The sequence below is a fragment of the Heteronotia binoei genome, chromosome 5, assembly GCF_032191835.1.
Source record: "Heteronotia binoei isolate CCM8104 ecotype False Entrance Well chromosome 5, APGP_CSIRO_Hbin_v1, whole genome shotgun sequence".
Taxonomy (NCBI): Eukaryota; Metazoa; Chordata; class Lepidosauria; order Squamata; family Gekkonidae; genus Heteronotia; species Heteronotia binoei.
The window spans coordinates 17716261-17742240 of NC_083227.1; the positions used below are offsets into that span (position 1 = coordinate 17716261).

Below are 25980 nucleotides of genomic sequence, written 5' to 3' on the forward strand. Positions count from 1 at the left end.
CCCTGCCTTGGCCACAGGCCACGGCACCCTTTGTAGCTTGGATGATGGCCACAATACTGGCCTCAGCTGCCCCTGGGTCAGCCAGGAGGCTGAGGTCACTCTCTCCAGCCATTCTGAATGTCTCTTTCCCTGCCACCCCAAGTCCTGGAGGCCCACAGTGGGGGGCAAGTACCTCAGAAGGTCTCATAACCCCATACTGTTTTTCAATTTTTTGAGTCATGCATCATCCCAAAGGCAGCAATTAACACCTATGAAAGGTTCTTACCTAGAGAGGCCACATGCCTATAGTTCTCCAGCATGACTTCCCTATAGAGAGTTTTTTGGCTCAGATCCAGCAGGGTCCACTCAGCTTTGGTGAAATACACAGTCACCTCCTCAAAGGACAAGGGAGACTGAAAGAAAAAGCAGATTCCCTTGTCACACATGCCAGGCAAAGACAACACTCTCAACAGATGGGGGCATTCTGGGAGGGTGCAGGATGTAGAACTTGTTATGCATGAAGGGAGTTGTGTTCAAAGCCTCTCTTGTTTGGACAGCTGCAGCTAAGGCATCCATCCCTGAGAAAGGAGCAGGGGCTGACTGTCCCCCATTCATGCCTCTTACCTGGACCAGAGAGGGAGCAGACATTTGTGCTCCACTGGAAAGATGATGGCTTGGCAACATCTCTTCATGGTCTGCAAAGGAGACACAATTGAAAAGGTGAATTCTAGCCTTGACTCTGTAGTTTATTAAATTTGTAAAGCTTTATAATAAACTAATAGAGAGGGGGAAGAGAAGCACCAGGTATCCATGAGGCATGGAGGGAGGGGGAAAGTTAGAAATATCCTCTGAACTCTGGAGCTGAAAAGGTTACAGCATCCCTGGTGGATCAGACCAAATCCCAAGGCACACCAGTCTTCTGTCCTCCCACAAGTCCTTGAGTCTGAACTGGAAGGAGAAAAAGGGGGACTGGAAATCAAGTCAAATGACACGACATCAGCACATCCAGCCCTAAACCCAGATGTGATTTTATTGCATCGGCTGACAGTCTGTAATACCAATGGGGTTCCAGGGCATCTGTATTCAGTCAGATGAAACATCAACAGGATATGACGTCCAAAACATGCTCCACTCTCAAACCTCAGGGGGGAGGCAGGCTATGGCCTGGCATCCCTACCCCAGTATCCTGTTTCTGACTGTGGCCTGCCAAAAGCCCCTGGAAAGCCCTTAAGAGGGGCCAAGAAACCCAATTTTTGGCCTCTGGAAACAGATATTCAGAGGTATCCTGCCCAGAACATGGGTGGGTGTGGGTGTAAAGTGCCCTCAAGTCACAACCAAGTTATGGGGACTCCACAGTTATTAAAGGTAAAAGACATTCCAGAGTGGTATGCCGTTGCCTACCTCTGCATAGCAATCCTGGCCTTCTTTGGTGGTCTCTCATCCAAGTACGAATCAGGAGTGACCCTGCTTAGCTTCTGAGACCTGATAAAATCGGACTAGCCAGGGCCATCCAACTCAGGGGAACATGGGGGTACTATTTATTCACCACAGCAAGCAGCTGCACCCACATTTTTCTTCCTATCCTTTTTTTTTTTAGGTGGGGGAATATGTGTATTTTATATGCCTGTGTGCATGTGTGCACATGAAAGTCATGGTGACCTCTTGTGATTGAGCCCTAATGGGGGCCTGGAGGATATTCACAGAGGAGGCTGGATAAAGCCTGTCCCTGTCCTCCCGACTGCTGATATTTCAAGGAGGTCTCCAACCCAAGTACTTGTCAGACTGACCCTACTTAGCTTCTGAGATCTTACATGATTGGGCTTGCCTGGGCTATCCCAGTCTGGGCATCTTCCTATCCTTTTTGGAGCCACCTTGAGTCCAGCTAATGGAAGGAAAGTGAGATACAAATATTTTAATTCAGGTAAATCAGAATGTAATGGCCTTCCAGGAATCTGTCTACTCCCGACTCCTCCTGCAAGTAAGTGGTCATCGCAACATACTGGGGCACTAAGTTCCAAAAATCGACTCTGCATAGTGAGCAGTATTCCCTTTATCTCCTGTCGCAAAATTTCCACCCAACAACTCGACTAGGTTCTCCGATCCCATCTGGGCAGGAGGCTCCCTTACCACTTGACAGGGCATCTTGGGCACACTTCTGAGTCTGTGCCCTCTGACTTTCCTCTGATGAAGCTCCTTCTGCCTCAGAGAACGTCGCTTCCATCTTTACAGGTGGTCCCCACATCTGAAATAACAGGAAGAGAGACTGGTAAGAGAATAAATGGAAGGGGTTGAGGAGATGGATCCTGCCCCACTCCCAGACTCCTCATCCCTGCATCCACCAGCAGAGCTGGTTCAACCACAGGGCCAAGAATCAGGGTTGGGTTTTCCTCCCATCATAATGAATTCTCTAAAGGCAAAAATATCTGTCAGGGAAGCCTTAAGGTAAGTTCCTTGCTGGAACTGAGCGAACCTGCTCTGCCTGCCTCTTCTCCTCAGCCTGACTCAGGAGGAAGCCTTCGGCCAGGGCCACTGCCTGGGAACTGGTCTCTGGCTCACATTCTTTCACCCAGCACCGCATTTCCTGGGGCAGGATGGTCAGGAACTGCTCCAGGATCACCAGGTCCAGGATCTGCTTCTTGGTGCGCCTCTCGGGCTCCAGCCAGTGGCTGCAAAGTTCATGGAGATGGCTGCAAACCTCTCGGGGTCCATCAGCCTCATCATAGAGGAACTTCCGGAAGCATCGGTTGTGTCCATCTGCAGTCATTGTGTCCTGAGACAGGATCCCTGGCACGGCTCTTTCCCTGGATTCAACACCACTCCCAGCCTGGGTGGGTTGGGGACTTTCCCTTGATCTCTTGCCTGTTCCAGGCCCTTCTGGGTCCCCCTCTTCCATCTCCTTCCCCTTCTCTTGGGTCGCCTATGGCTGTGGAAAGACAACCTTACTGTCGTGGCTACAAACAGGAAAGGAAATCAAAAAGGTAGAAAGAAACCAAAAGGGAATGAAGCTACATCACCCAATCTGGTCAAGGAACACCAAAGGATTGGCCCAGTGGCTCAGAAGGAGCATCATTTTTGATGGTTGTGGTGGATCAGAGTTAGTGTCATTGTCCTATATTATGTATTGAGCTTTGTTAGATATGCCTGTTCCGTCCTTAAGGAAAGTAAACCATCTCCATTTGGCTGTTTAAAAGTCTAATGCAAATGATATGATCTTGGCTTTAGACGACTGGAGAATCAGCCTGTCCTTGGGGCTCCGTATCAATATAGACTATAATATGAAGGAGCCGATTAGCACGAATGATTCCTCCCCTCCTGACCAGATGTGGGACTCTTTTCTGGGCTTCTCGAAGACCTCAGTGGCTAAGAATGTATTTATTTACAGTATTCAGATTCCAACCATCTGTCCCCCACAAGCACCACCAAGGCAGCTAACAAATTAAAACAGAGCTCAGAAAATCACACCCTGAGAGTCATTAACTGAGACATGCATTGAAGGTGGATGCGGCATAACAACAGGGTCACAGTTAATTACTCACAGCCTCCCACAATGAAGAAGGGTGCATCTTCTGCTCTCAGTCTCCAATCTAACACATTTATTTCCTTCACTGATTCCTCTCCCCTGGAATGAACCCCAGTCAAATGGTAACCATAAAAATGAAGCTGGTTATTCCTGCTTGGTCCTGGAATCTGTTCAACATCTTCATTATGTTGGATGCTAATATTCTGCTCACGCTTTAGCTATATGTCTGGACTGGTAAATTCCATTTCAATGTACATCAATTGGCTTATACCATGAATAAAGCATTGCGCATGCATGCACCCGAAGGCATATAAGTTCGTTGGTCTTACAGGTGTCCTTGGACATGAACTTTGTTCTGCTGCTTCAGACCAACCCAGCGCCCCGCCTGAATCTCTCCTTCCTTGGAGGTTTTTAAACAGAGGCTAGATGGCCATCTGACAGCAATGAAGATCCTGTGAATTTAGAGGGAGGTGTTTGTGAGTTTCCTGCATTGTGCAGGGGTTGGACTAGATGACGCTAGAGGTCCTTTCCAACTGTATGATTCTATGAGGACCAACATTCATCTTTTCCAAGATTTCCGAGCTTATCCCCCCCCCCCCGCCCCGCGTCGTGTCTTACTTGTGAGTAAACCTTCCCGGGATCCGGCTGTACAGTTTTTATCCGCAGTTACCTGCCTGAAGCCCCTTCTGTCCTCTGGGGAGATGCAGAAGCAACCCACCCCCGCCACACACACAAAGACTGGAAAAAACCCTTTCCACTCCACCCCCTCCCAGCTTGGCCTCTCTAGCAAGCAGCTTAGTTGGTTTAACTCTTTCATTGCCGCAGACGAGTGAAAATGCTTTTCGTCCTTTCCGGAAGTTGGACAGAGCGGACTTCTGCCGGGCTGCTGTCCGTAACGCCCTAAGCAGCTCAACGGGGCTGCTCGGGAGTAACTCTGCAGAGGGTTCCGTCCACTGCCAGGGTATCCAGTGCTTTTCGTCCATCTCAGAAAATAGGGTGGTTGAATAGAAAAAATAAAAAGCCTTCCCTTTAACTCTCCCCCTTAGGGATGCCAGCCTCCAGGTGGGACTTGAGGATCCCCTGGAATTACAGCTCATCTCAATTTCCCTTCTGGAGGACAGATTTGGTTGTCTCCCGGCAGGAGACTGGCACCCCTCCCCCCCACACACACACCTGCAAGGACAGAAACTGTGTATCCGAGAATGAGCTCTGTGTTAGAAAGAAAAAAAGGTTTTTTGGGGGGGGGGGAAGGCTGTGTGTATTGCAATTCTTTGTTGTAGTGCTGCTTTGAAGGCCAGCTAAGCTAGCTGGAATTCTGAAGGCTAGATCACAAAGGGAAACATGTAGCAGCTGAAGAATGTTAGAGATATCTGGAATAATATGGAATAGCATTGTTCATTGAGTTCAATTAATTAACATGAGAAAATCAGCTGAGGGGTGTTGATAGAAATATTCCAAATGAGAGTGCCTGTACGAATCAATGGGTTGGGGTCTGAAATTATGATTGCGTATCAATGCTGGGTTGTCTAGCACCTGAAGATACCTGTGAAAAAATCAGGATGACCTAAGGGAGTGCTGTGGAAAGGACAGTGGACCAGATTATCAGATGGGGAAACAACAGAGGATTGGGTGGGAGTGGCAGGCTGCAGGGTCTTGCGGTGGGTCAGGACGGAATGTGCCCCAGGCATGCTTTCATCTCCAGTCCCTCCAACTGTCCAGTTGCAGTTTGGGCCTTAAATCATAGAGTCAAGCTAATCCCAGGGTTCTTTGCAGTGCTACTATTTGTTTAATGCCCGTTCCAGCCTGTTCAGTATGCATTTTGCCTTGAAAAGGGTTAATACAGTAGCAAGAGTTCCATATTTTCATATCTAAAATATTGTTCTTAATTGTCTGTGATGCATCCCAGGGTTTTCTCGGTACTATTGTTTGTTCAATGCAAGTTTCAGCCTGTTCCAGAGACATTTTGGCCTGGAAATGGTTAGCACAGGTGCAAAGGTTACACATATTTGTTTCTAAAATATTGTTCTCCAGTGTCTGTAATGCACCTCAGTGTTTTCTGCATTACTGTTGTTTGTTTATTGCCTGTTCTGGGCTGTTCCAGCTTTTACCCTGTCCCAATGTATACCTTGGCAGAGAGGAGTCTGTGAGGGAAGGGAATGTTGCTTTTTGCATGGTGGGGGTGGGGGATGTATCTGAAACTGCAGCCTGCTCTTTGGTGGGGCTATGGGGGGATTTGTGCAAAGGGGCCACGAAGCAGTGGAGGGATGCGATGCTTGAAAGGTTGCTTTTTTTTTTTAAAGCAGGAACTCTTTTGCATATTTGGCCACATATTTCTGATGTAGCCAAACCTCCAAGAGCATACAGGGCTCTTACAGGGCCTACTGTAATATCTTGGAGGATTGGCTATATTAGGGGTGTGTGGCCTGATATGCAAAGGAGTTCCTGCTACAAAAAAAAAAACCCTGCTTGAAGGAGTGGCTCAGGAAGGGCTGTTGACCTCCCAGTGGGGCCTGGAGATCTCTCAGATTTTGAACTGATCCCCTAGAGACAAGAACGACTACTTGACAGGGTGGACTCCATGGCATTAGACCCCACAGAGGTACCACTCCCACCCCTAAACCCATCCATCCCTGTTCTTCACCCCCACCAATCTTCAGGTATTTCCCACCCAGGAGTTGGCAACTGCAGGCAACTGGCCAGAGATGCTGGAAGTCAGGGGCAGTGGGGGTTGGGTTGCCAGGTGCCCCCTGGTCACTGGTGAGGGGTGGGGGGGGGGGTGGATAGGGCTGCCAGCTCCAGGCTGAGAAACTCCTGGAGATTTGGGGATGGAGCTTGGGGAGGAGTCAGAGGACAGGGACCTCAGTGAGGCAGAGAGCCCAACCATTGAGTGCATTCATTTCCCCCCACTTGTGGTACAAAGTGCTCAGGAAAGAAATGGTTTCTTTCTCTGCAGGGGATCAATCCCCAAAGACCTGAAGAAATATTTACAAGAACCTGAAATACCTTTTCCCTTGATACACAATCATAATTTTAGACCTCTGCCCATTGATTCATATAGGCACCCTCATTCTGACCTATCAATGCCCCTTGGCTGATTTTCTCATGTTAATTAATTAAATTCAATCAACAATGCTGTTCTATATTATTCCAGATATCTATAACATTCTTCAGCTGCTACATATTTCCCTTCGAGGTTCAGCCTTCAGAATTCCAGCTAGCTTACTTTGTCTTCAAAGCAGCACTACAACAAAGATTTGCAATACACACAGCTCCCCCCCCCCCACCCCAGGGAAAAGCCTTTTTTTTTTCTACCACAGTGCTCATTGTCTGATACACAGCTTCTGTCTCTGCTGATGTGGAGGTGGTTCAGACCGGGAGGTTGCCAGTCTCCTGCCGGGAGACAATCAAATCTGTCCTCCAGAAGGGGAACTGAGATGAGCTGTAATTCCAGGGGATCCCCAAGTCCCACCTGGAAGTTCCCATCCCTAAGGCGGTGGGTTAAAGGAAAGGCATTTTCTTTTTTCTGTTCATATTATTATTTTCTGAGATGGCTGGAAAGCACTTGGCTATCCTGGGGGCCGAACCTCTGCGGAGTTACTCCTGAGCGGCCCCGTGGAGCTGCCTAGGGTGTTACGGACAGCAGCCCGGCTGAAGTCCGATGTGTTCAGCTCCCGGAAATGACGAAAAGTATTTACATTCGTCCGCAGCCGTGAAAGAGTTAAACAAACAACGCTACTTGCTAGAGAGGTCAAGCTGAGCGGGGGTGGGGGTGTGTGGAATGGAAAGGCTCTTTTCCAGTATGTGCGTGTGTGGCTGAGGGTGGTGGGTTGCTTCTGAATCGGCCAAGAGGACAGGAGGGGCTTCAGGCAGGTAACTGCGGATAAAAGCCGTACAGCCGGATCCTGGAAGGTTTACTCACAAGTAAGACACGGGGGAGTGGGGGAAGGATAAGCTCGGAAATCTTGGAAAAGATGAATGTTGGTCCTCATGTATAGATTCAGGCAGGGAGCCGGGTTGGTCTGAAGCAGCAGAACAAAGTTGACCAAGGAATTTTTATTCAAGATAGAAGCTTTCGGGTGCATGCCTGCATAGTGCTTTATTCATGGTATAAGCTGATTGATGTACATTGAAATGGAATTTACCAGTCCAGACATAAAGCTAGAGTGTGAGCAAAAAGATTAGCATCCAACATACTGAAGATGTTTAACAGATTCCAGGACCAAACAGGAACAACCAGCTTCGTTTTTATGGTTACCATTTAATTGGAGTTCATTCCGGAGGAGAGGAATCAGTGAAAGAAATAAATGTGTTAAATTGGAGACTGATAGGCAGAAGATGCACCCTTCTTCATCTGGAGAGACTGAGAGTAATTAACTGTGACCCTGTTGTTATGTCTCATCCATATTAAATACATGTCTCAGTTAATGACCCTAAGGGGCTTTAAATGCTTCCAAAATGTGATTTTTCTGAGCTCTGTTTTAATTTGTTAGCTGCCTTGGTGGAACTTGTGTGTGACAGATGGTTGGGATCTGAATACTGCCATTAAAAATGGATTCTCAGCCACTGAGGTCTTAGGGAAGCCCAGAAAAGAGTCCCACGCCTGATCAGGAGGGGAGGAATCATTTGTGCCAACTGGCTCCTTCACATTACAGTCTATATTGAAACAGAGCTGCTAGGACAGGCTGATTCTCCAGTCATCTACAGCCAAGATCATATAATCCACAACAGATTTTTAAACAACCAAACAGAGAGGGTTTACTTTCCTGAAGGCCGAAACAGACACATATAACAAAGCTCAGTACATAATATAGTACAGTGATACCAATCATGATCTGCAAACTGCAACAATAATTTCTCTTCTGATCCACTGGGCAAATCCTTCACTGTCTCTTGACCAGGGCTGGTGATGTAGCTCTTTTTGGGTTTCTTTCTGCCCTTTTGATTTTGTTTCCTCTTTTTCTTCATAGCCACAAAAGTAAGGGTATCTGAACACAGTAGGAGGCGATCCAAGAGAAGGGGAAGGAGATGGAAGAGGAGGACCCAGAAGGAGCTGGAACAGGCAAGGGATCAAGGGAGAGTCCCCAACCCACCCAGGCTGGGAGTGGTGTTGAATCCTGGGAAAGAGCTGTGCCAGAGATCCTGTCTCAAGACGCAATGACTGCAAAAGAATACAACTACTGCTTCCGGCAGTTCCGCTACCATGAGGCTGATGGGCCCCGAGAGGTTTGCGGCCAACTCCATGGACTTTGCAGCCACTGGCTGGAGCCTGAGAAGCGCACCAAGAAGCAGATCCTGGACCTGGTGATCCTGGAGCAGTTCCTGGCCATCCTGCCCCAGGAAATGCAGTGCTGGGTGAGAGGATGTGAGCCGCAGACCAGTTCCCAGGCAGTGGCCTTGGCTGAAGGTTTCCTCCTGAGTCAGGCTGAGGAGAAGAGGCAGGCAGAGCAGGTGAGGGGGTTTCCTTCACACAGTTCCAGCAAGGACCTTATCTTAATGCTTCCCTGCCAGGTATTTCAACCTTGAGAGAATTCACTAGGCTGGGAAGAAAACCCAACCCTGATTCTTGGCCCTGTAGTTGAACCACCTCTACTGAATGATGCAGGAATGAGGAGTCTGGGGGTGGGGCACGATCCATCTTCTCAGCCTCTTCTATTTCCTCTCTTACTAGTCTCCCTTTCTGTTGTTTCAGATGTCGGGACCAGCTGTAAAGATGGAAGTGAAGTATTCTGAGGCAGAAGGAGCTTCATCAGAGGAAAGTCAGAGGGTACAGGCCCAGAAGTGTGCCGAAATAGCCCTGTCAAATGGTAAAGGTACCTTCTGCCCACATGGGATTGACGCACCTTGTGAAGTTTTTGAGTGGAAGGTTTGAGGCAGGAGAAAAAGGAAATACTTCCGCTCACTGAGCAGAGGGGACTTCTGGGACATAGTGCTCCAGGATGTTGTGATGGCCACTCACTTAAAGGGGGAGTAGACAGATTCCTGGAAGGCCATTACATTCTGATTTATTTGAATTAAAATATTTGTATCTCACTTTCCTTACATTAGCTGGATTCAAGGTGGCCCCCAAAAGGATAAGAAGTTGCCCTGACTGGGGTAGCCCAGGCAAGCCCGATCTTGTCAGATCTCAGAAGCTATGCAGGGTCAGCTCTGGCAAATACTAGGGTGGGAGACTTCCTTGAAATACTAGCAGTTGGAAGAACAGGAGCAGGCTTTAATCAGCCACCTCCCTGAATATCCAGGCCCCTAGTAGAGGTCAGTCACCAAAGGTCACCATGACTTTCAGGTGCAGACACACACAGAGACATATGAAATACACATATCCCCCCCTAAAAAAAAAAGGATAGAAAGAAAAATGTGGATGCAGCTGCTCACTATGGTGAATAAATAGGACCTCCATATTGCTGAGTTGGATGACCCTGGCTAGTTCCATTTTATCTGGTCTTAAAAGCTAAGCAGGGTCAGCCCTGCTTAGTACTTGGATAAGAGACCACCAAATATGTCCAGGGGTTGCTATGCCGAGGTAGCTCTTAGCTTACTGTGGGATCCCTATAAGTTGGTTCTGACTTGACGGCAGTTTACACCCATGTTCTGGGGCAGTATACCTCTGAACACCCATTGCTGGAGGCCAATAATTGGGCTTCTGCTTAAGAGTTTTCCAGGAGCTTTCGTCAGGCCACAATCAGAAAGAAGGTGCTGGACTAGGGATACCAGGCCATGAGGTTTGAGGGTGGAGCATATGATGGACATCGTATCTTGTTGATGTTTCATTTGGCTGAATACTTGGATCTGAAATCAGAGCATCAGCAGACTCCCTGGAACCCCATTGGTATTAGAGAATGTCAACTGATGCGCTAAAATTAAGTCTGGGTTTGGCACTGGATGTGCTGATGTGTAATTTGACTTGATTTCCAGCTCTTCTTTTTCTCCCTCCAGTCCAGACTCAAGGGCTCGTGGGAGGGCCCAGCTGTAAGGAGACTGGAGTCCCTGGGGTTTTGATCTGATCCAGCAGTGACGCTGTAACCTTTTGAGCTCCAGAGTTCAGAGGACATTTCTAACTGCCTCCCTCCCATGTCTCATGGGTACCTGGTGCTTGTCTTCCATATCTCCATTAGTTTATTAAGAAGCATTACAAATTTAACAAAATATAGAGTTGAGGCTAGAATTCACCGTTCTGATTTTGCCTCCCCCTCAGGCAGTGAAGAGATGTTTTCAAGCTGCCATCTTTCCAGTGGAGTTCAAATGTCTGCTCCCCCTCTCGTCCAGGTAAGGGGGGGATGAATGGGCGACAGTCAGGTCCCACTCCTTTCTCCTTTGCTCCAGCTGTCCGAGCAAGAGAGGCTCTGAACACAACTCCCTTCACGCATAGTAATCTTGCACCCTCCCAGAATGCCCCTGTCCGTCAAGAGTGTTGTCTCTGCCTGGCATGATCTGTGACATGGAATCTGCTTTTTCTTTCAGTTTCCCTTGTCCTTTGAGGAGGTGACTGTATATTTCACCAAGGCCGAGTGGTCCCTGCTAGATCTGAGCCAAAAAACTCTCTATATGGAAGTCATGCTGGAGAACTATGGACATGTGGCCTCTCTGGGTAAGGACCTTTCATAGGTGCCAGTTGCTGCCATTGGGATAATACATGATTCAAAATATTGAAAAGCAGTATGTGGTTGTGAGGCCTGCCGAGCTACTTGCTCCCCATGGCTGAAGAGAGCAACCCCAGCTCCCTGGCTGATCCAGGGGCAGCTGAGGCCAGTGTTGTGGCCATCACCCAAGCCACAAGGGCTCCTTGGCCTACAGTGGAGAGCAACAAAGATTTTGTGTCTGAAAAATGGCTGGAGAATTTCTCAGGAGGATCTGAAGAGGCTCTTTCTTTTCAATATGAGCTGCCTGCTAGTGACTCTCCCTCATGGTTATGTCAAGGGAATGGGCCAGGAATAGCAGGGGACTTTTCCTCTTCACATCTAGGCAACTCTTAGTTTGGTAGACTGATCAAGTCTGCTAGGTAAGGAGGGAGGGAGGCCTTCTGGGCCTGGGATGTGGAGATTTGGGAGCTCCTTCTGGGGCTGAGCTCAGCTGTGGCTGTTGAGGAGCTGCACTCTCCTTAAATATTTGATATTCTGAGGGAGGGGGTGTTACCTATGAAGAGCCCCGCTGACAGTGCCAGCTCGCCCACTAGGCAAACTAAGCATTTGCCTAAGGTGCTGGCAGGGCAGGGGCACCACAGTCAGCCCCAGCCCCGCCCCCTAGGCAAATCTCTAGTTGCCTGCTTCCCCCTCCCACCCACTCACTTTCAAATGCCCGGGGAACCGGCGATGAAGTGCCGGCTCCCAGGGCTCTTTCAAGGTGTCCCCCTGCTGATTGGCGGGAAAAGCGGTGGGGAGGCTGGCGCTCCTATGCCGGCCTTCTCACGCTCTCTGGACCTTCAGCTCTGGGGTGGCGGTGAAAGGAAAGATCTGCAAGCTGCTGAAAAAGTGGCCACTGCTTTCTCCCCACTTCCCTCCCATGTGATCCAGGGAGGAAGCGGCAGGGACCGCTTTTTCAGTGGCTTGCTGATCCTTTCGCCGCTACCCCAGTGCTGAAGGTCTGGAGGGCGCCGGAAGGCCAGCATAGGCACATCGGCCTCCCCACCACTTTTCCCGCCGATCAGCGTATTGGCGGGGGAGGGGGGCACCTTGAAAGAGCCCTGGGAGCTGGCGCATGTTCCCTGGGTGGGCATTAAAGATTGGGAGGGAGAGAGAGGGAGGTGCTGCGGAGGGGCACGGCGCAGGGAGAAGCGGGGTGTGGCATGGGGGTTGGCAGGCATTGGGGCTGCCTGGGGCGCCATGCTCCCACGGGCCGGGCCTGCCTGCTGGACTAGGCCAAAGGCACATCAACCCTCTCCTACTGTGGTCTCCTGGATGGTCTCATTTATTAGGTTGAGATGGGTTTGAGTGCTTTTTGAGGGGAGGGGCTGTTCTCACTTGCAGGTGTGGCCTGCAGGAGATAGTTCCACCAGTTAACACTGCAACCCAAGGGTATAGCTTCAGCTGTTGTGGTGGTGGGGATCAATGGTCACCACATGGGGGTGGGATTGTGTGGTATTGAAGAGATTCCCACCAATGTTTCCTCTAAGCTCAACAATGTTGTAAGTGGAAATTTTACCTCCTGAGTATAAAAAGCTTAGTAGCATTAAAGCTGTCAGTGAGTCTATATTTGACTATCACATGAATTAGTTTTTAAAAGATTACTTCCTTAACCTTGTAAAAATCTTAAGAATAAATTGTTTTAAATTATGTTTAAACTATATTTTAGAATAATTTAAACATTTATAAGAGAAAACAGAACCAAGTAAAATCTCACCCACCCTTTTCCGCTATGTTGGTAGATTTGACTGGAACCTCTTTGTGGAAACAAAATCCTCAATAAATGTTTAAAAGTTCATGGGGGACACCTGTGTGTTTCTTCATTTCACACTTGAAAATTTCAGCACCTCTTTTTCCAGGGGGGGGGGGAAACCCCTGAGAAGATTACTTCCATAACCTTGTAAAAAATCTCAGAATAAATTATTTTCAGTTATATTGAAACTATATTTTAAGAGTAATTTAAACATTATAAGAGAAAAGAGATTCAAAGCAAATTTTACCCACCCCTTTCCACCATATTGGTAGACCTGGCCTCTGGAGAACAGGGCTACCTCCTCCAGTGCCTGCATTGGTAGACCTGGACTTGGACCATCACCCTTCACTGAGCCTTAGAAAACATACTGGCACTTGGGGAGGGGGTCTCTTGCAGTCTACTTGGGTTTTTTTAAGGAAATATGACAACCAGCATTACAGGTCAGGTATAACAGAGGAGGAACAGTCACTGTCAGAACCCTACGTAACCTAACAAAAAAGAAGTTGCTTAAATTTATCAACCTGTCCAAAGCACTTATTTATTTTTATATCCCAATTTTCCCTGTGACTCAAGGCAGCTTACGAATCATACTGAAAAACATAACAGGAGTGCGCAAAAAAACCCCAGCAAGCTTTTCTCCGGCTCCATTGTACCATATGGGGACTATTATACTCAATGGTCCCATAGGCTATAATGGAGAATCAGTGTGGGGATATCTGGGCCTCTGGGGGCACCTGATTTTTTTGGTAGAGGCACCAAATTTACAGCCTAGTTGCTGGTGCCTCTCCTTAAAAACCTCCCCAAGTTTAAAAAATTAGGACTAGATGTCCGGTTCTGGCAGGGATCAACCAGAAAGAGGTGCTCCCATCCTCCATTGTTTCTAATGGGCTGAAGCAGTGTCTGTGGGCAGAAGCAGAAATCTGTGTGCAGCTTTTTAAAAATGTGTGTGTCAGCACTCCCCTAGCACAGCTTTCCAACTGACCCTGTCAACCCGGTAAATACAAAGGTGAGTCCTCTGTTGAAACACAGTCGGTTGAGCCAGAACAGGATAGTGGAACCACTGTAGCCCCCTCCCATCTCCCTAGGAGGCAAAGGCTAATTCACTTCCACTCCCTTGAGGCAGGAAAGCATCTGCCACAGAAACACACACACACACACAGAATGCTAGATGTACCTGTCTGATCAATGTACCCCAGTGTGTGGGTTTCTTTGAGGCCACCCAGCACTGTTTCCCCCAGTCCCCAAGGAAGACTTGGATGTTGGGGAAACTAGGCGTCCAGGAACCTTTTCATGGACTCAAATCCCCACTGTGTTCACTGGGGAGGGAGAGAAACTGGCAGGGATCCCAATTGCATCAAGAAAGACGTGCAGCTATTTTTTTAAAAAAAGAAACCCCTTTTATTTATTGAACATCAAACTGAAATTGCAAAACCTCCCAAACATAGAAGGGTCTGGCGTGCAGCATACAAAATTGATTCATAATTCTTAATTCAATACTTATAATTCAATATGCAATGCACATCCAGACAAATAAGGAGTATTTTCTGGCTACAGCATCAAGGCTCCCTGGCACTGACAAACAGCCCTGACTATTAGTAAACCAGAGGTATATATATTTCTTGAACCCATAGCTGCTAACACGCCGACTGATGAATAGCTGCAATAAATGAGAGGCAGGACAAACTGGCACTGATTGGAACTGGCACAATGTTCCATTCCATATCCCTCCTCTTCTTTCTATCTCTGGAGTCCGGAAGCAATAAAAAAATCAAGGAAGCTAGCTTCTGATACTCTATTCAAACATTGATAGTGGCACCACTAACTCCTGGAATCGATAAACATCCTCTAAGGCAAAAATAATGTCCAGGGTTACCTGTACCAGAAGGCCACAGCATCAGCAGAGTGCTTGTACCCTCCTGGGAGACAGAACCAAAGATTCAACTATAGAAGCTAATTTACTATAGAAATTAAAGTAACATGTTTATCTCAGTCCACCCCTAATCCCATGACAGTTGACAATGCTGACAACCATGTGCTTTTCTAAGCTACTGCCAGACTCACTTCCCAATGCTTCCCTTCCATCACTCTGGGGATGCTAGTCCTGTGCATATCTGCATATTCGCTGTGTGTTGCAAAGGTTTGAGGAGGATGGAACAGGACAAACTCTTCTGGGGTTTTATTTGGACTTTTAGGCACTGTGTGTTCCTCTAGGGTGGGTCTCCAGAAGGCTTTCCTCTAATGTGACATTTTGTAATGACAAAATGACCTTGAGTCCCAGTAGTTTAGTTTAGTTTAGTTTATTTCCGATTTATATCCCGCCCTTCCCACCGAAGTGGCTCAGTAAGCCCTTCTTCTGGCTATCTCTTTCTGACCATCAGATAAACTTGGTTTCAAAGAGACAGGTTGACTCTGTGCTTCTAGGAAGGCAGAAATGCCTGGGTGACTCAGAAATGGCTGCACATTAGAAAATAGAAAGGCCCAGAGAAAAGCTCAGAGATACCAAGAAAATGCTCTGAGTGTAGGTAGCCCTACACAGCAGGGTTGCTTTTCTCACTCGTCATTACCTGTATTCCCTAACGAAAGGCACCCCTTCAAAAACCACGGGAGTCCCTTTTGAACTGTAGGGTTCACTTTGTGAGCTCCTGGCTTCTCACTGCTCCTTAGCAAACATGTATTTGTGGGAATTTGAAAACCAGCTCCTTCTTGGCTCTCATGACATTTAGAAGGACACTCAGTGTAATTGCAGGACTAGATGTCTTGATAACTTCTTGCATTTAATGGTCAAGAGCAGAGAATCTAAAGAGCTATATGGCACATCAAGTGGTAACAGCGGGGAAATGAATCTTTGCCACTTTCCCTCTTGAAGGACATACTGGGAGGGAGGGGAGGAATAGGCAGAATATGAACTCAGCTGTATGGGAGGGCTTGACAGGGATAAGGTGTGACTGATGCCCGAATTTCAATGTAAAGAAGACCTGATTGAGGAGTTGCATGCCTATTCACAAGCAGGGCCTCCCTGGGGGCTTGGCTTCTTGTCTGGGTGCTGAAGGAAACTCTCTCTTTATTTCAGCAGCAGTTGTAGAGAAGACAGCTGGGGAATTCCAGGGGTTCTCTTTGGAAAATGCCAAGAATGAAGATGCTGAAGGAAAGTTGGGAGATGGAGATGGACCACAGAGGCAGATGGAAAGCCATGCAGGTCAGAGGAGGGGTAAGCCCATTCCTTCCCAAGGAGGGAATTTCCATGAAATCCCAGTCCAAAAAATATGGGGGGTGGGGGGGAAGGTCTGTGTGTGGACCAGAAAATGCACTCCTGGGAAAAAGGGGAATGAAACTTTGGTCTTTGAAAAGATCTTCAGTCAGAGAATGAATGTCATTTCAGAGACACTAATCCCTTTAGGAGAGAAACCATGAAATGGCTTGGAGTGTGAAAAGAACTTCAGTTGTAAAAGTATCCTTACTTCATGAGGCAGAAGAGTCCTTCTCTGAACTGAAGGCCCTGTTCCACCTTGCCCTCTAAGGCTTTCCCAACACCTGGGGCTTTCCCAACACCCACCCCCCACCTTTAAGAGAATTACCCACTGTGAGGGTCAGGACTCCCAGTTTCCTTCCAGGTTCTGAGGCCTTGCCTGTGTTTCCCTCTACCCAGCACCTGGTCACCACAGGGACAGCTTGCTTCCTCGTGCACCCCTGGGGCTCCTTTTCAGATTGCCTGTCCAAGATGGTGGAGGTCTATGTGGAGGTACACAGAACCAATACTCTCTCTCTCTCGGCTTGACTTCGCGAACGAAGATTTAAGAAGGGTGCAGTAGTCCACGTCTGCTGCAGGCTCGCTGGTGGCTGACAAGACCAATGCGGGACAGGCAGATCTGGCCACAGTGGCTGCAGGGAAAAGTCTGGTTTGGGGTTGGTGCTGTAGCAGTGCGATTCTTCCTCAATCTCCTTTTGTCCTCAAGACCAGCTATGCGTGCGTTCTCAAAGGAAGAGACAGCCTGGTGGATGGTGTGCCTCCATGCTTTGCGATCTGAGGCTAGGTCAGACCACTGGGATACTAGAATGAAACGTTATGAAGTGTTTAGTAAAACAATGTTTATAATCATACTCTTAGCACAGCTCCAGATTAAGCAAGTGATTCCAAAGAAATGGGTAAAACATAGAGCCAGTTTGGTGTAGTGGTTAAGTGCGCAGACTCTTATCTGGGAGAACCGTGTTTGATTCCCCACTTCTCCACTTGCACCTGCTGGAATGGCCTTGCGTCAGCCATAGCTCTGGCAGAGGTTGTCCTTGAAAGGGCAGCTGCTGTGAGAGTCCTCTCAGCCCCACCCACCTCGCAGGGTGTTTGTTGTGGGGGAGGAAGATAAAGAGGATTGTGAGCTGCTCTGAGACTCTGAGTGGAGGGCGGAATATAAACCCAATGTCTTCTTCTTCTCTGTCCCTCCCTCTCTGGATGCCCTATCAGTTTTTAAATATAAGGCAGGCTCCTTAGCTTAGAAAGTTACAGATTTTCAAAGGAGCTCCACTCCTCTTCCTCAAATGTAGGCCAGCACCTGGCAATGGCTGCCTCCTCCCGACCCTAGTCAAGTCCCCTGATGAAATGTGCACAAAAGAGCCCCTCCTCCTTTCTCCCAGCAGTTTTATCATCTCTCTTTCCCCTCCCACTGATTAGGTCAGGCTGGTCAAAGAAGCTTTTTTTGAAGTCTGCAGGAGTTTCTTCCTGAAACCTTTCTAGTCTCTATTCCTCCACATCTCTAATCCCTGCTTAGGGGTGGAGGGAAAGAGAACTTAAGTGTCCCATTATTTCTTGTCTGCTCTCTGCCCAGAGAGAAAAAAAGTTTGAAATCAGATTGCTCAGTTCATTACAAAATGCCGTATTTTTCGCACCATAAGGCGCTCCAGAGGATAGGACGCACCTTCCTCCTGGGGGGGCGATCCGCTGCCTCTTCCTCCGATCCGGCGCTTCCCCCGCACCTGTTTGCCTGGCTCCATCTTCTTCAGCAAGCGCTGGGATCGCTCCACGTGGCCACAGCACTTCGCAAGCGCCGGCTGCGGAGGGGGCAGCGTGCTTCCTCCTTGCCTGCCTTCAGCTGTGATGTTTAAAGCAAGTGCTGGGATCGGAGGGGGGAGGGAGCAATCCCAGCGCTTGCTTTAAACATCACAGCTGAAGGCAGGCACACAGGCAAGTAGGAAGCACACTGCCCTCTCCACAGCCGGCGCTCGCAAAGCGCTGCATTTGCGGAGGGGGCGGGTGCTTCCTACTTGCCTGTGTTCCTGCCTTCAGCTGTGATGTTTAAAGCAAGCGCTGAATCGGAGGGGGGAGGGAGAGATCCCAGCGCTTGCTTTAAACATCTCAGCTGAAGGCAGGAACACAGGCAAGTAGGAAGCACCCGCCCCCTCCGCAAACGCAGCGCTTTGCGAGCGCTGGCTGTGGAGAGGGCAGTGTGCTTCCTACTTGCCTGTGTGCCTGCCTTCAGCTGTGATGTTTAAAGCAAGCGCTGGGATCGCTCCCTCCCCCCTCCGATCCCAGCACTTGCTTTAAACATCACAGCTGAAGGCAGGCAAGGAGGAAGCACGCTGCCCCCTCCGCAGCCGGCGCTTGCGAAGCGCTGGGGCCACGTGGAGCGATCCCAGCGCTTGCTGAAGAAGATGGAGCCAGGCAAGCATGCACGGGGGAAGCGCTGGATCGGAGGAAGAGGCAGCGGATCGCCCCCCGAAGGAACGTACCTTCGGACCATAAGACGCACACACTTCCCCCCCCACTTTTTTGGGGGAGAAAAGTGTGTCTTATGGTCCAAAAAATACGGTTTCTTCACCATATCTAAGAAGTCACAGAGAGCCAAAGAATTGGTCAGTGTCCCAAACAAGCATCTCTGATGCAGGAGGCTTAATGTATGTTGAAAATGCATGTTATTGTACACATCAGTGTACAGCAGGAAGAAGCCACTGAAATATTTGGAGTGTGGATGAAAGAAGGGGCAGATTAAACCTCCTTGCATGGATTCTAAAGGGATCTCTCTTTATTCCAACAGGGAAAGATCAGCAGAATGAGGATAAGGAACAGCATCCACTATTGCCAGATGTAATCCAGAATGAAGATATGAAGGGAAACTTCAGGAACCATGGAAGACCCAAGAGGCAGAAAGGCAGCCACATGGTCGAGAAGAGGGACAAACCTATTCCTTGTCAAAGGGAGGATTTCCAAGAAGTCATTCACATGGTGGAGGATACAGACAAGGTCTTGGAGTGTGGAAGGAACATCTCAGATCAAACCCAATATAAGGTTCATTTAGAAATGCATAGTGGAAAGAGCAGCCATGAATGCTTGGAGAGTGGAAAGACCATGATTGGCAGAGCAGAGCTTTGTAGACCTCAAAGAACACATATAGGAGAGAAACCTTATAGGTGCTCAGACTGTGGCAAGAGCTTTTCAGAGAAATCAGACCTTATTCAGCACCAAAAGGTTAATTCAGGGGAAAAGCAATTTATCTGCTCAGAGACTGGAATGGCATTCTCTGATGGAAGAAAGCATAATGTAAGCTTCCCAAAAGCCAATATAACAAAGGCACATAAATGCTTTCAGTGTGGAAAGTACTTCAGATATAGATCACACCTCATTGCACACCAAAAGGTCCACAGAGGGGAGAAACCATTTGAATGCTCAGAGTGTGGGAAGAGATTCAGTCAGAGTGGCCATCTTAAAGACCATCAACGAATTCACACAGGGGAGAAGCCTTTTCAGTGCTCAGAGTGTGGGAAGAAATTCATGCACAGTGGCCGTCTTAAAGATCATCAACGAATCCACACAGGGGAGAAGCCTTTTGAATGCTCAGAGTGTGGGAAGAGATTCAGTCGGAGTGGCACTCTTCAAAAGCATCTAAGAACCCACACAGGGGAAAAGCCCTTTGAATGCCCAGAGTGTGGGAAGAGATTCAATCAGAGTGGCACTCTTGAGCATCATCTAAGAACTCACACAGGGGAGAAGCCTTTTGAATGCTCGGAGTGTGGGAAGAGATTCAGTCGGAGTTGCACTCTTCTACAGCATCAACAAATCCACACAGGGGAGAAGCCATTCGAATGCTCAGAGTGTGGGAAGACATTCTGTTGGAGTGCCTCTCTTCAACAGCATCAACAAACTCACACAAAAGAGAAACCCTTTGAATGCTCAGAGTGTGGAAAGTGTTTCAGTTCTGGTAGAATTCTTCAAAGTCATCTAGGAACCCACACAGGGGAGAAGCCTTTTAAATGCTCTGATTGTAGGAAGAGTTTCAGTTCTAGCAGCATTCTTCAACGTCATCTAAGAACCCACACAGGGGAGAAGCCTTTTAAATGCTTGGATTGTGGGAGGACATTCAGTCGGAATAGCCATTTTCAAGAGCATCAAAGAACCCACACTGGGGAGAAACCGTTTGAGTGCTCAGTGTGTGGGAGGACATTCAGTCAGAGTAGCCATTTAAAACAACATCTAAAAACCCATACAAGAGAGAAGCCCTTTGAATGCTCAGACTGTGAGAAGGCATTCAGTCGGAGAGCCACTCTTCAACAGCATCAGAAAACCCACACAGGGGAGAAGCATTTTGAATGCTCAGAGTGTGGGAAGAGATTCACTCGGTGTGGCACTCTCCAAGAGCATCAAAGAACTCACACAGGGGAGAAGCCCTTTGAATGCTCAGAATGCGGGAAGAGATTTATTTCAAGTGGTACTCTTCAAAGGCATCAAAGAAGCCACACAGGGGAGAAGCCGTTTGAATGCTTAGATTGTGGGAAGAGATTCAGCCACAGTGCCAGTTTTCAAGAGCATCAAAGAAGCCACACAGGGGAGAAGCCGTTTGAATGCTTAGATTGTGGGAAGAGATTCAGCCACAGTGGCAATTTTCAAAAACATAAACGGACTCACACAGAGGAGAAGGCCTTTGAATGCTCAGAGTGTGGGAAGAGATTCAATCGGAGTAGCACTCTTCAACAGCATCAACAAACCCATACAGGGGAGAAACCCTTTGAATGCTTAGAATGTGGCAGAAGATTCTGTCGGAAAGGCACTCTTCAACAGCATGAAAGAACCCACACAGGGGAGAAGCCCTTTGAATGCTCAGTGTGTGGGAAGAGATTCACTCGGTGTGGCACTCTCCAAGAGCATCAAAGAACTCACACAGGGGAGAAGCCCTTTTAATGCTCAGAATGTTGGAAGAGATTTATTTCAAGTAGTAATCTTCAAAAGCATCAACGAACCCACACAGGAGAGAAACCCTTTGAATGCTCAGAGTGTGGGAAGAGATTGAGTCAGAGTGGCCATCTTAAGGATCATCAACAAACCCACCCATGGGAGAAGACCTTTGAATTTGCCAACTGTAGGAAGAGATTCTGTCAAAGTGGTGGTCTTCAACAGCATTAACAAATGCACACAGAGGAGAAGCCTTTTGAATGTTCAGAATGTTGGAAGCAATTTGGGGAGAATGCCACTCTTCAACAGCATTTACTGGAGAAGAAGCCCAAGCTAGAGCATGGGAAGAGATTTCATTCACAGTAGTAGTCTTCAACAGATTGTAAGAACCCAAACAGGGGAGAAGCCTTTTGAGTGTAAGAAAAGAATCAGTTGTGGTAGCACTCTTTGAAAAGATTTAAACCACACAGGCTAGCGTCGTTCAGTCATCCTTCAATATCATCAAAGAACCCACTAGTGGTGTGCTAAAGAAATATGTGGGTTTTCCGCTCCTAGATTTGGGCCAGGTGGACCTGAAAAATTGCAGCATTCTCAAGTATTTCTGAATCCCTATATTGGTTTTGTATTGGGTAAATATTTTGGGAAAACTTAGTTTATTTGGCTCTGATATACCCTATGTGGATTGTCTCTGTGGAGTTTATTGGAGAATTTTACTTGGTGAGTTGTGCTGCTGCAAAAAGGCGAGTTTCACAGTATGGAGCACCAAACAGATCAAAACTGTATATGAATGCAGATATAATAATGAACTTGGTAAATTCAAACATTTTCAGTCAGAATTGAAATGTGTTATAATTACTTCAAACACAGTTAAACCCAGTTGATTTAAGCGAACAAATAACCTTATAAAGAAGGGTATCCAATGTAAAGGGGATGGTGGCTCAGTGGTAATGCATCTGCTTGGTAAGCAGAAGGCCCCAGGTTCAATCCCTGGCATCTCCAAAAAAGGGTCCAGGCAAATAGGTGTGAAAAACCTCAGCTTGAGACCCAGGAGAGCCGCTGCCAGTCTGAGTAGACAATACTGACTTTGATGGACCAAGGGTCTGATTCAGTATAAGGCAGCTTCATATGTTCAAAGGCAGTCAACAACTCTCTTGTTAGTGAATGATACAGAATATTCTTCGTATGCTTTCAGTTTCCTGCTTGAGCTGGGTTTACTCCATGAAGAATTCTTCCTTTTAATTGTTTTTAGCCAGTTTTATCTTATGGTTTTATTTTCAGAGTCACTAGCTTGATCTGCTTTGTCATGAAGTACCTGCCTTTGGCAACCACAAATCTCCCCCCATGCTTTTTTTGTTTTTGCCAGTTTAGTATAGGTCAGTGTTTTTGGCTTTTACTCCAAAGGAGTACCTCTTTGGCTGATATTGATTTTGCCTTTTGTTTTGAAGGGCTCTTCTTTCTATTCTGTTTTGATTTTTTTAGTCAAAGGGGGGAAGTGGAAAAAACACTTTTCCCCTCTCTTACGAGTGAAAAGAGAAAGTGCTCTCTGTGGCCATTTCTCAGGCATTCAGCTCATTAGTGGAAAGATTTACTAGCTTTTGGTTGGGGGTAGGGTGGAGTCTGTCTAGCATCTTGCTATTTATATCACGTTACATACTTTTACAAATAGGGAGTACTGAGTGGGTTTTATGTAGTTGGTTATTAGTTTCTGGGTGGTCAGGGCTGACCCATCCATTAGACAGCCCTAGGCAGAAATGGGGAGGCTGAGCGATGTTAGCTGGGCGGCAGGTGCATGTACTCTTGAGGCGCAGGAGCCGAGCTGCGCTGCGCTTGCCTGTTTCCCTTGCCGAGGAGGCAAGGGTGAGTGGGAGAAAAGCTGCAGGCGGTGAGGGGTGGCAGGGCCTTGCCTCAGGTGCCAGACACCCGAGAGCTGGCCCTGTGGGTTCTGCAGGTTTTTTAACTTCTTTCTTTCCTTTTAAGTATAGTATTCCTTCATAGTATAGATTTATACTAGGGATTACTGAAATGGGTAAAAGATGAGCTTGTCCTTTTCTTTATGATTATTTTAACAGGAATCAAGAACTTAAAGGTTAATATACAATAAAGGCCAAAAATTAAAAGCAGAATTTAAAATAAAATCATAACCAAAAATACATTTCTTTATTACAGAAAGTTAAAAGCATTTAGGGGCCCATCATTAGCCTCCTTACATAGTAAAATCATACAACAACAATGAGGAACCACTTGACCTGACGCACTTCAACCTAAAATGGTCTTCTTCAGAGGTCAAATAAATCTAGAAGAAGATGATATTGGATTTATATCCCACCCTTCACTCTGAATTGCAGAGTCTCAGGGCAGCTCACAATCTCCTTTATTTTCCTCCCCTACAACAAACATTTTGTGATGTAGGTGGGGCTGTGAGAGATCTCACAGAAGCTACCCTTTCAAGGACAACTCTGTGAGAGCTATGGCTGTCATTCCAGCAGCTGTAAATGGAGGAGTGGGGAATCAAACCTGGTTCTCCCAGATCACGCTTAACCACTACACCAACTGACTCTCTATACACATACAGGCTCATATTACAAAATACAATAAATCAATGCTGGAACAAAAAGAAAGTAGTTTAATAAAGTGACAAAGGCTAAAAGATGTTATTGAGGCCTCTGATAATATTTATTTCCTGGTCAAGGGTATACGTGTTGCATCATGTGTCTTATTGTATGCCACAATGGTCCAGAATTGATCAGTCAGTGCCAGATCAGAGCCAGTGTCACACAACTCTTTGGCCCCACCCCCGAAGGATCACTGAGGGACTGGGACCCTCTAGTTTTAAAGCAGGGGAACAGGCTTTGCTGTCACTCAAAACAATGTCAGTGGGACTCTCACTGTAGTAGTGAATCATTGAGGTTGATGGGGTTTGACTCACTGGAATTGTCTGAAGTCAATTTGTGGCCCCATGCTTCGGAACTTCTCAGGTTGACCAGTGTAGGAAGGGACATTCATGAGTGGAGTAGTTCCTTCAACTATCCCAAAGTAGGGCTTTAAAAGATCAAAACTATGATATTGGTTGCAGAATCTCCAAGTTCACCAAGATGGCGACATACAAAGAGATTACAGTAATTGGAGGGGGAACAGTCTTTTTGTTTCTATTACCTCAGTGAACGCTCTGTTAGCATCTCAAAGAACAGCACTATCAGTTGGGCTTAGATGTCAACTCGGAATCATTTCCAAATGGAGACCATGACTAATAATCACCCCATCTTTTTCTATGTAATGCGTCTGAAGATAGAAAAGAAACACTTTTGAAAAATCACCAGGATATTAATAAATAGAAAAATGTATAGCGCCCAAGAAACCCTAATAGAATCAAGAATATATGGTAACCATGAATGAAAAAAGAATAAGCAATATTGAACATTTAAATGTCTGGTATTTTCTGTTTTTCCCAAGCAATTAGTGAAAGCCCTGGGCTGTCCAACTAGTAACCATATAAATCCCAAAGAGCACAAAACATGTTCTTTGGGCTTGGACATGGTGGCACTGAGGCTACGTGTGAAGTTCTGCTGGGCGCTCCCCCCAGTGCAAACACTGTTTCACGCTGCTTGTGCTGGGAGAGGGTGCCTCGGTGTGTCCAGCTTGTTTCTAAATACCTGGCAGCCCTACTTCAAATTATCGGGGTTGGGGGGGATGGATGTTTTCCCCATTAAGAGTTCTAAACAACTGACGGTCATGTTTGGGCACAAGTTCATTCTCATTACATGCCTCACAACACTGGACATTGAACAGCGGGGAGACATCAGGTAAAGTTAGTCCCCTGTGCAAGCACCGAGTCGTTACTGACCCATGGGATGACATCACATCATGGCGTTTTCTTGGCAGACTCGTTATGGGCTGGTTTGCTATTGCCTTCCCCAGTCATCTACACTTTACCCCCAGCAAGCTGGGAGACATCAACAGAATTGCAAATTTCCTGCCACCAAAGAACACTAGATAATATTGTATTTATCATCGTAAGAGATCCTGTCCCAGTATAGGGCCTACTCTAAGGCTGGATGGAATATGTTCCCCTCTGCAGTAGCGGCAAGATGCTATAGAAAGATCCTAATGACACAGGGTTTGCAGGGAACGTTGAGACAAATGAGCATATTTTGCTACACAGCCGTTTCTATGAGTAAATTTGAGGATTTTTGTATCCTTGCTCGGAGGTTTTCTGCCTGCTCTGAGTCTGAAATTACAAGGAAGTTCCTCTCAGATGCAGATCCCCAGTTCACGTTCCCTTGTGTCAGATCAGTAACTTTAATATTGTATATTTCCTAAAATTTATAAGACATATATACACTGCTGTAACTGATTTTGTGTTGTCACAAACTATACATTTGACTTTGACTTTACTCAGCCAGGGGGATCACTAGGTGACCTTGGGCCAGTCAGCAGCCTAACCTACATCATGGAGAAACTTGAACTTCTTAGTGGAAAGGAGGGATCAAAACATGAGGGATGATAGACAAAGGCTGCAATCACACACACTAAATAATGCACTATCAATCCATTTTCAATGCACTTTCCAACTGGATTTTACCGTGTGAACTGGAAAAATCCAGTTGGAAAGTGCACTGAAAGTGGATTGAAAGTGCATTATTTAGTGTGTTGTGATCGCAGCCCATGTTGTCATCCTGGAACAAGGTGTGAGAGACTGAACCCTGAGTGTGTGATGGTGCAGGAGCTTTCAAAGGGAGTGAGAAGCAGTGATGGTTTCCTACTGCTATAACATGCTGCCTTCCAGAAATGTCGAATTGCCTAGCACCTGAAGATCCCCATGAAAAGTCAGGAAGACCTAAGGGACTGCTGTGGAAAGGACAGTGGGCCAGATTATGGGAGGGGAGAACGACAGAGGATTGGGTGGGAGTGGCAGGCAGCAGTGTCTTGCAACGGGTCAGGACTGAAAATGCCCCAGACATGC

General features: G+C 47.1%; 3 protein-coding genes across 3 annotated transcripts in view; 2 read left to right on the forward strand and 1 right to left on the reverse strand.

Moving 5' to 3' along the window:
- Nucleotides 1-21853, forward strand: part of LOC132571073 (zinc finger protein 345-like) — a 97977-nt gene extending 76124 nt beyond the window's left edge. Inside the window, exons 2-3 of the mRNA XM_060237735.1 lie at nucleotides 15939-16064; nucleotides 18892-21853. Of these exons, the coding sequence (XP_060093718.1) occupies nucleotides 16049-16064; nucleotides 18892-21029 (2154 nt within the window). The 5' untranslated portion in view covers nucleotides 15939-16048 and the 3' untranslated portion in view covers nucleotides 21030-21853. The remainder of the gene's footprint in view (nucleotides 1-15938; nucleotides 16065-18891) is intronic.
- On the reverse strand, nucleotides 2030-2924 carry LOC132571778 (zinc finger and SCAN domain-containing protein 23-like). Its single transcript, XM_060238571.1, has 2 exons — nucleotides 2450-2924; nucleotides 2030-2221 (listed from the first exon to the last, which is right to left on the reverse strand). Exons 1-2 carry the CDS (start codon nucleotides 2870-2872, stop codon nucleotides 2030-2032), a joined length of 615 nt encoding a protein of 204 aa, XP_060094554.1. The 5' UTR covers nucleotides 2873-2924.
- On the forward strand, nucleotides 7238-11101 carry LOC132571779 (neurotrophin receptor-interacting factor homolog). The gene is made up of 5 exons (XM_060238572.1): nucleotides 7238-7420; nucleotides 8467-8947; nucleotides 9189-9303; nucleotides 10692-10762; nucleotides 10958-11101. The coding sequence occupies exons 2-5, from the start codon at nucleotides 8525-8527 to the stop codon at nucleotides 11099-11101; spliced, it is 753 nt and encodes a 250-aa protein (XP_060094555.1). The 5' UTR covers nucleotides 7238-7420; nucleotides 8467-8524.
- Nucleotides 21854-25980: the final 4127 nt, after the last annotated feature.

Excerpts from the sequence above, each read along its gene's own strand:
- LOC132571778 (XM_060238571.1), bottom strand. The coding sequence starts at position 2,872 with ATGGAAGAGGGGGACCCAGAAGGGCCTGGAACAGGCAAGAGATCAAGG. Across the intron at positions 2,222-2,449 it reads AGAAGAGGCAGGCAGAGCAG|ATGTGGGGACCACCTGTAAA; the intron begins GTTCGCTCAGTT and ends CTGTTATTTCAG.
- LOC132571779 (XM_060238572.1), top strand. The coding sequence starts at position 8,525 with ATGGAAGAGGAGGACCCAGAAGGAGCTGGAACAGGCAAGGGATCAAGG. Across the intron at positions 8,948-9,188 it reads AGAAGAGGCAGGCAGAGCAG|ATGTCGGGACCAGCTGTAAA; the intron begins GTGAGGGGGTTT and ends CTGTTGTTTCAG. Across the intron at positions 10,763-10,957 it reads CTGCTCCCCCTCTCGTCCAG|TTTCCCTTGTCCTTTGAGGA; the intron begins GTAAGGGGGGGA and ends TTTTTCTTTCAG.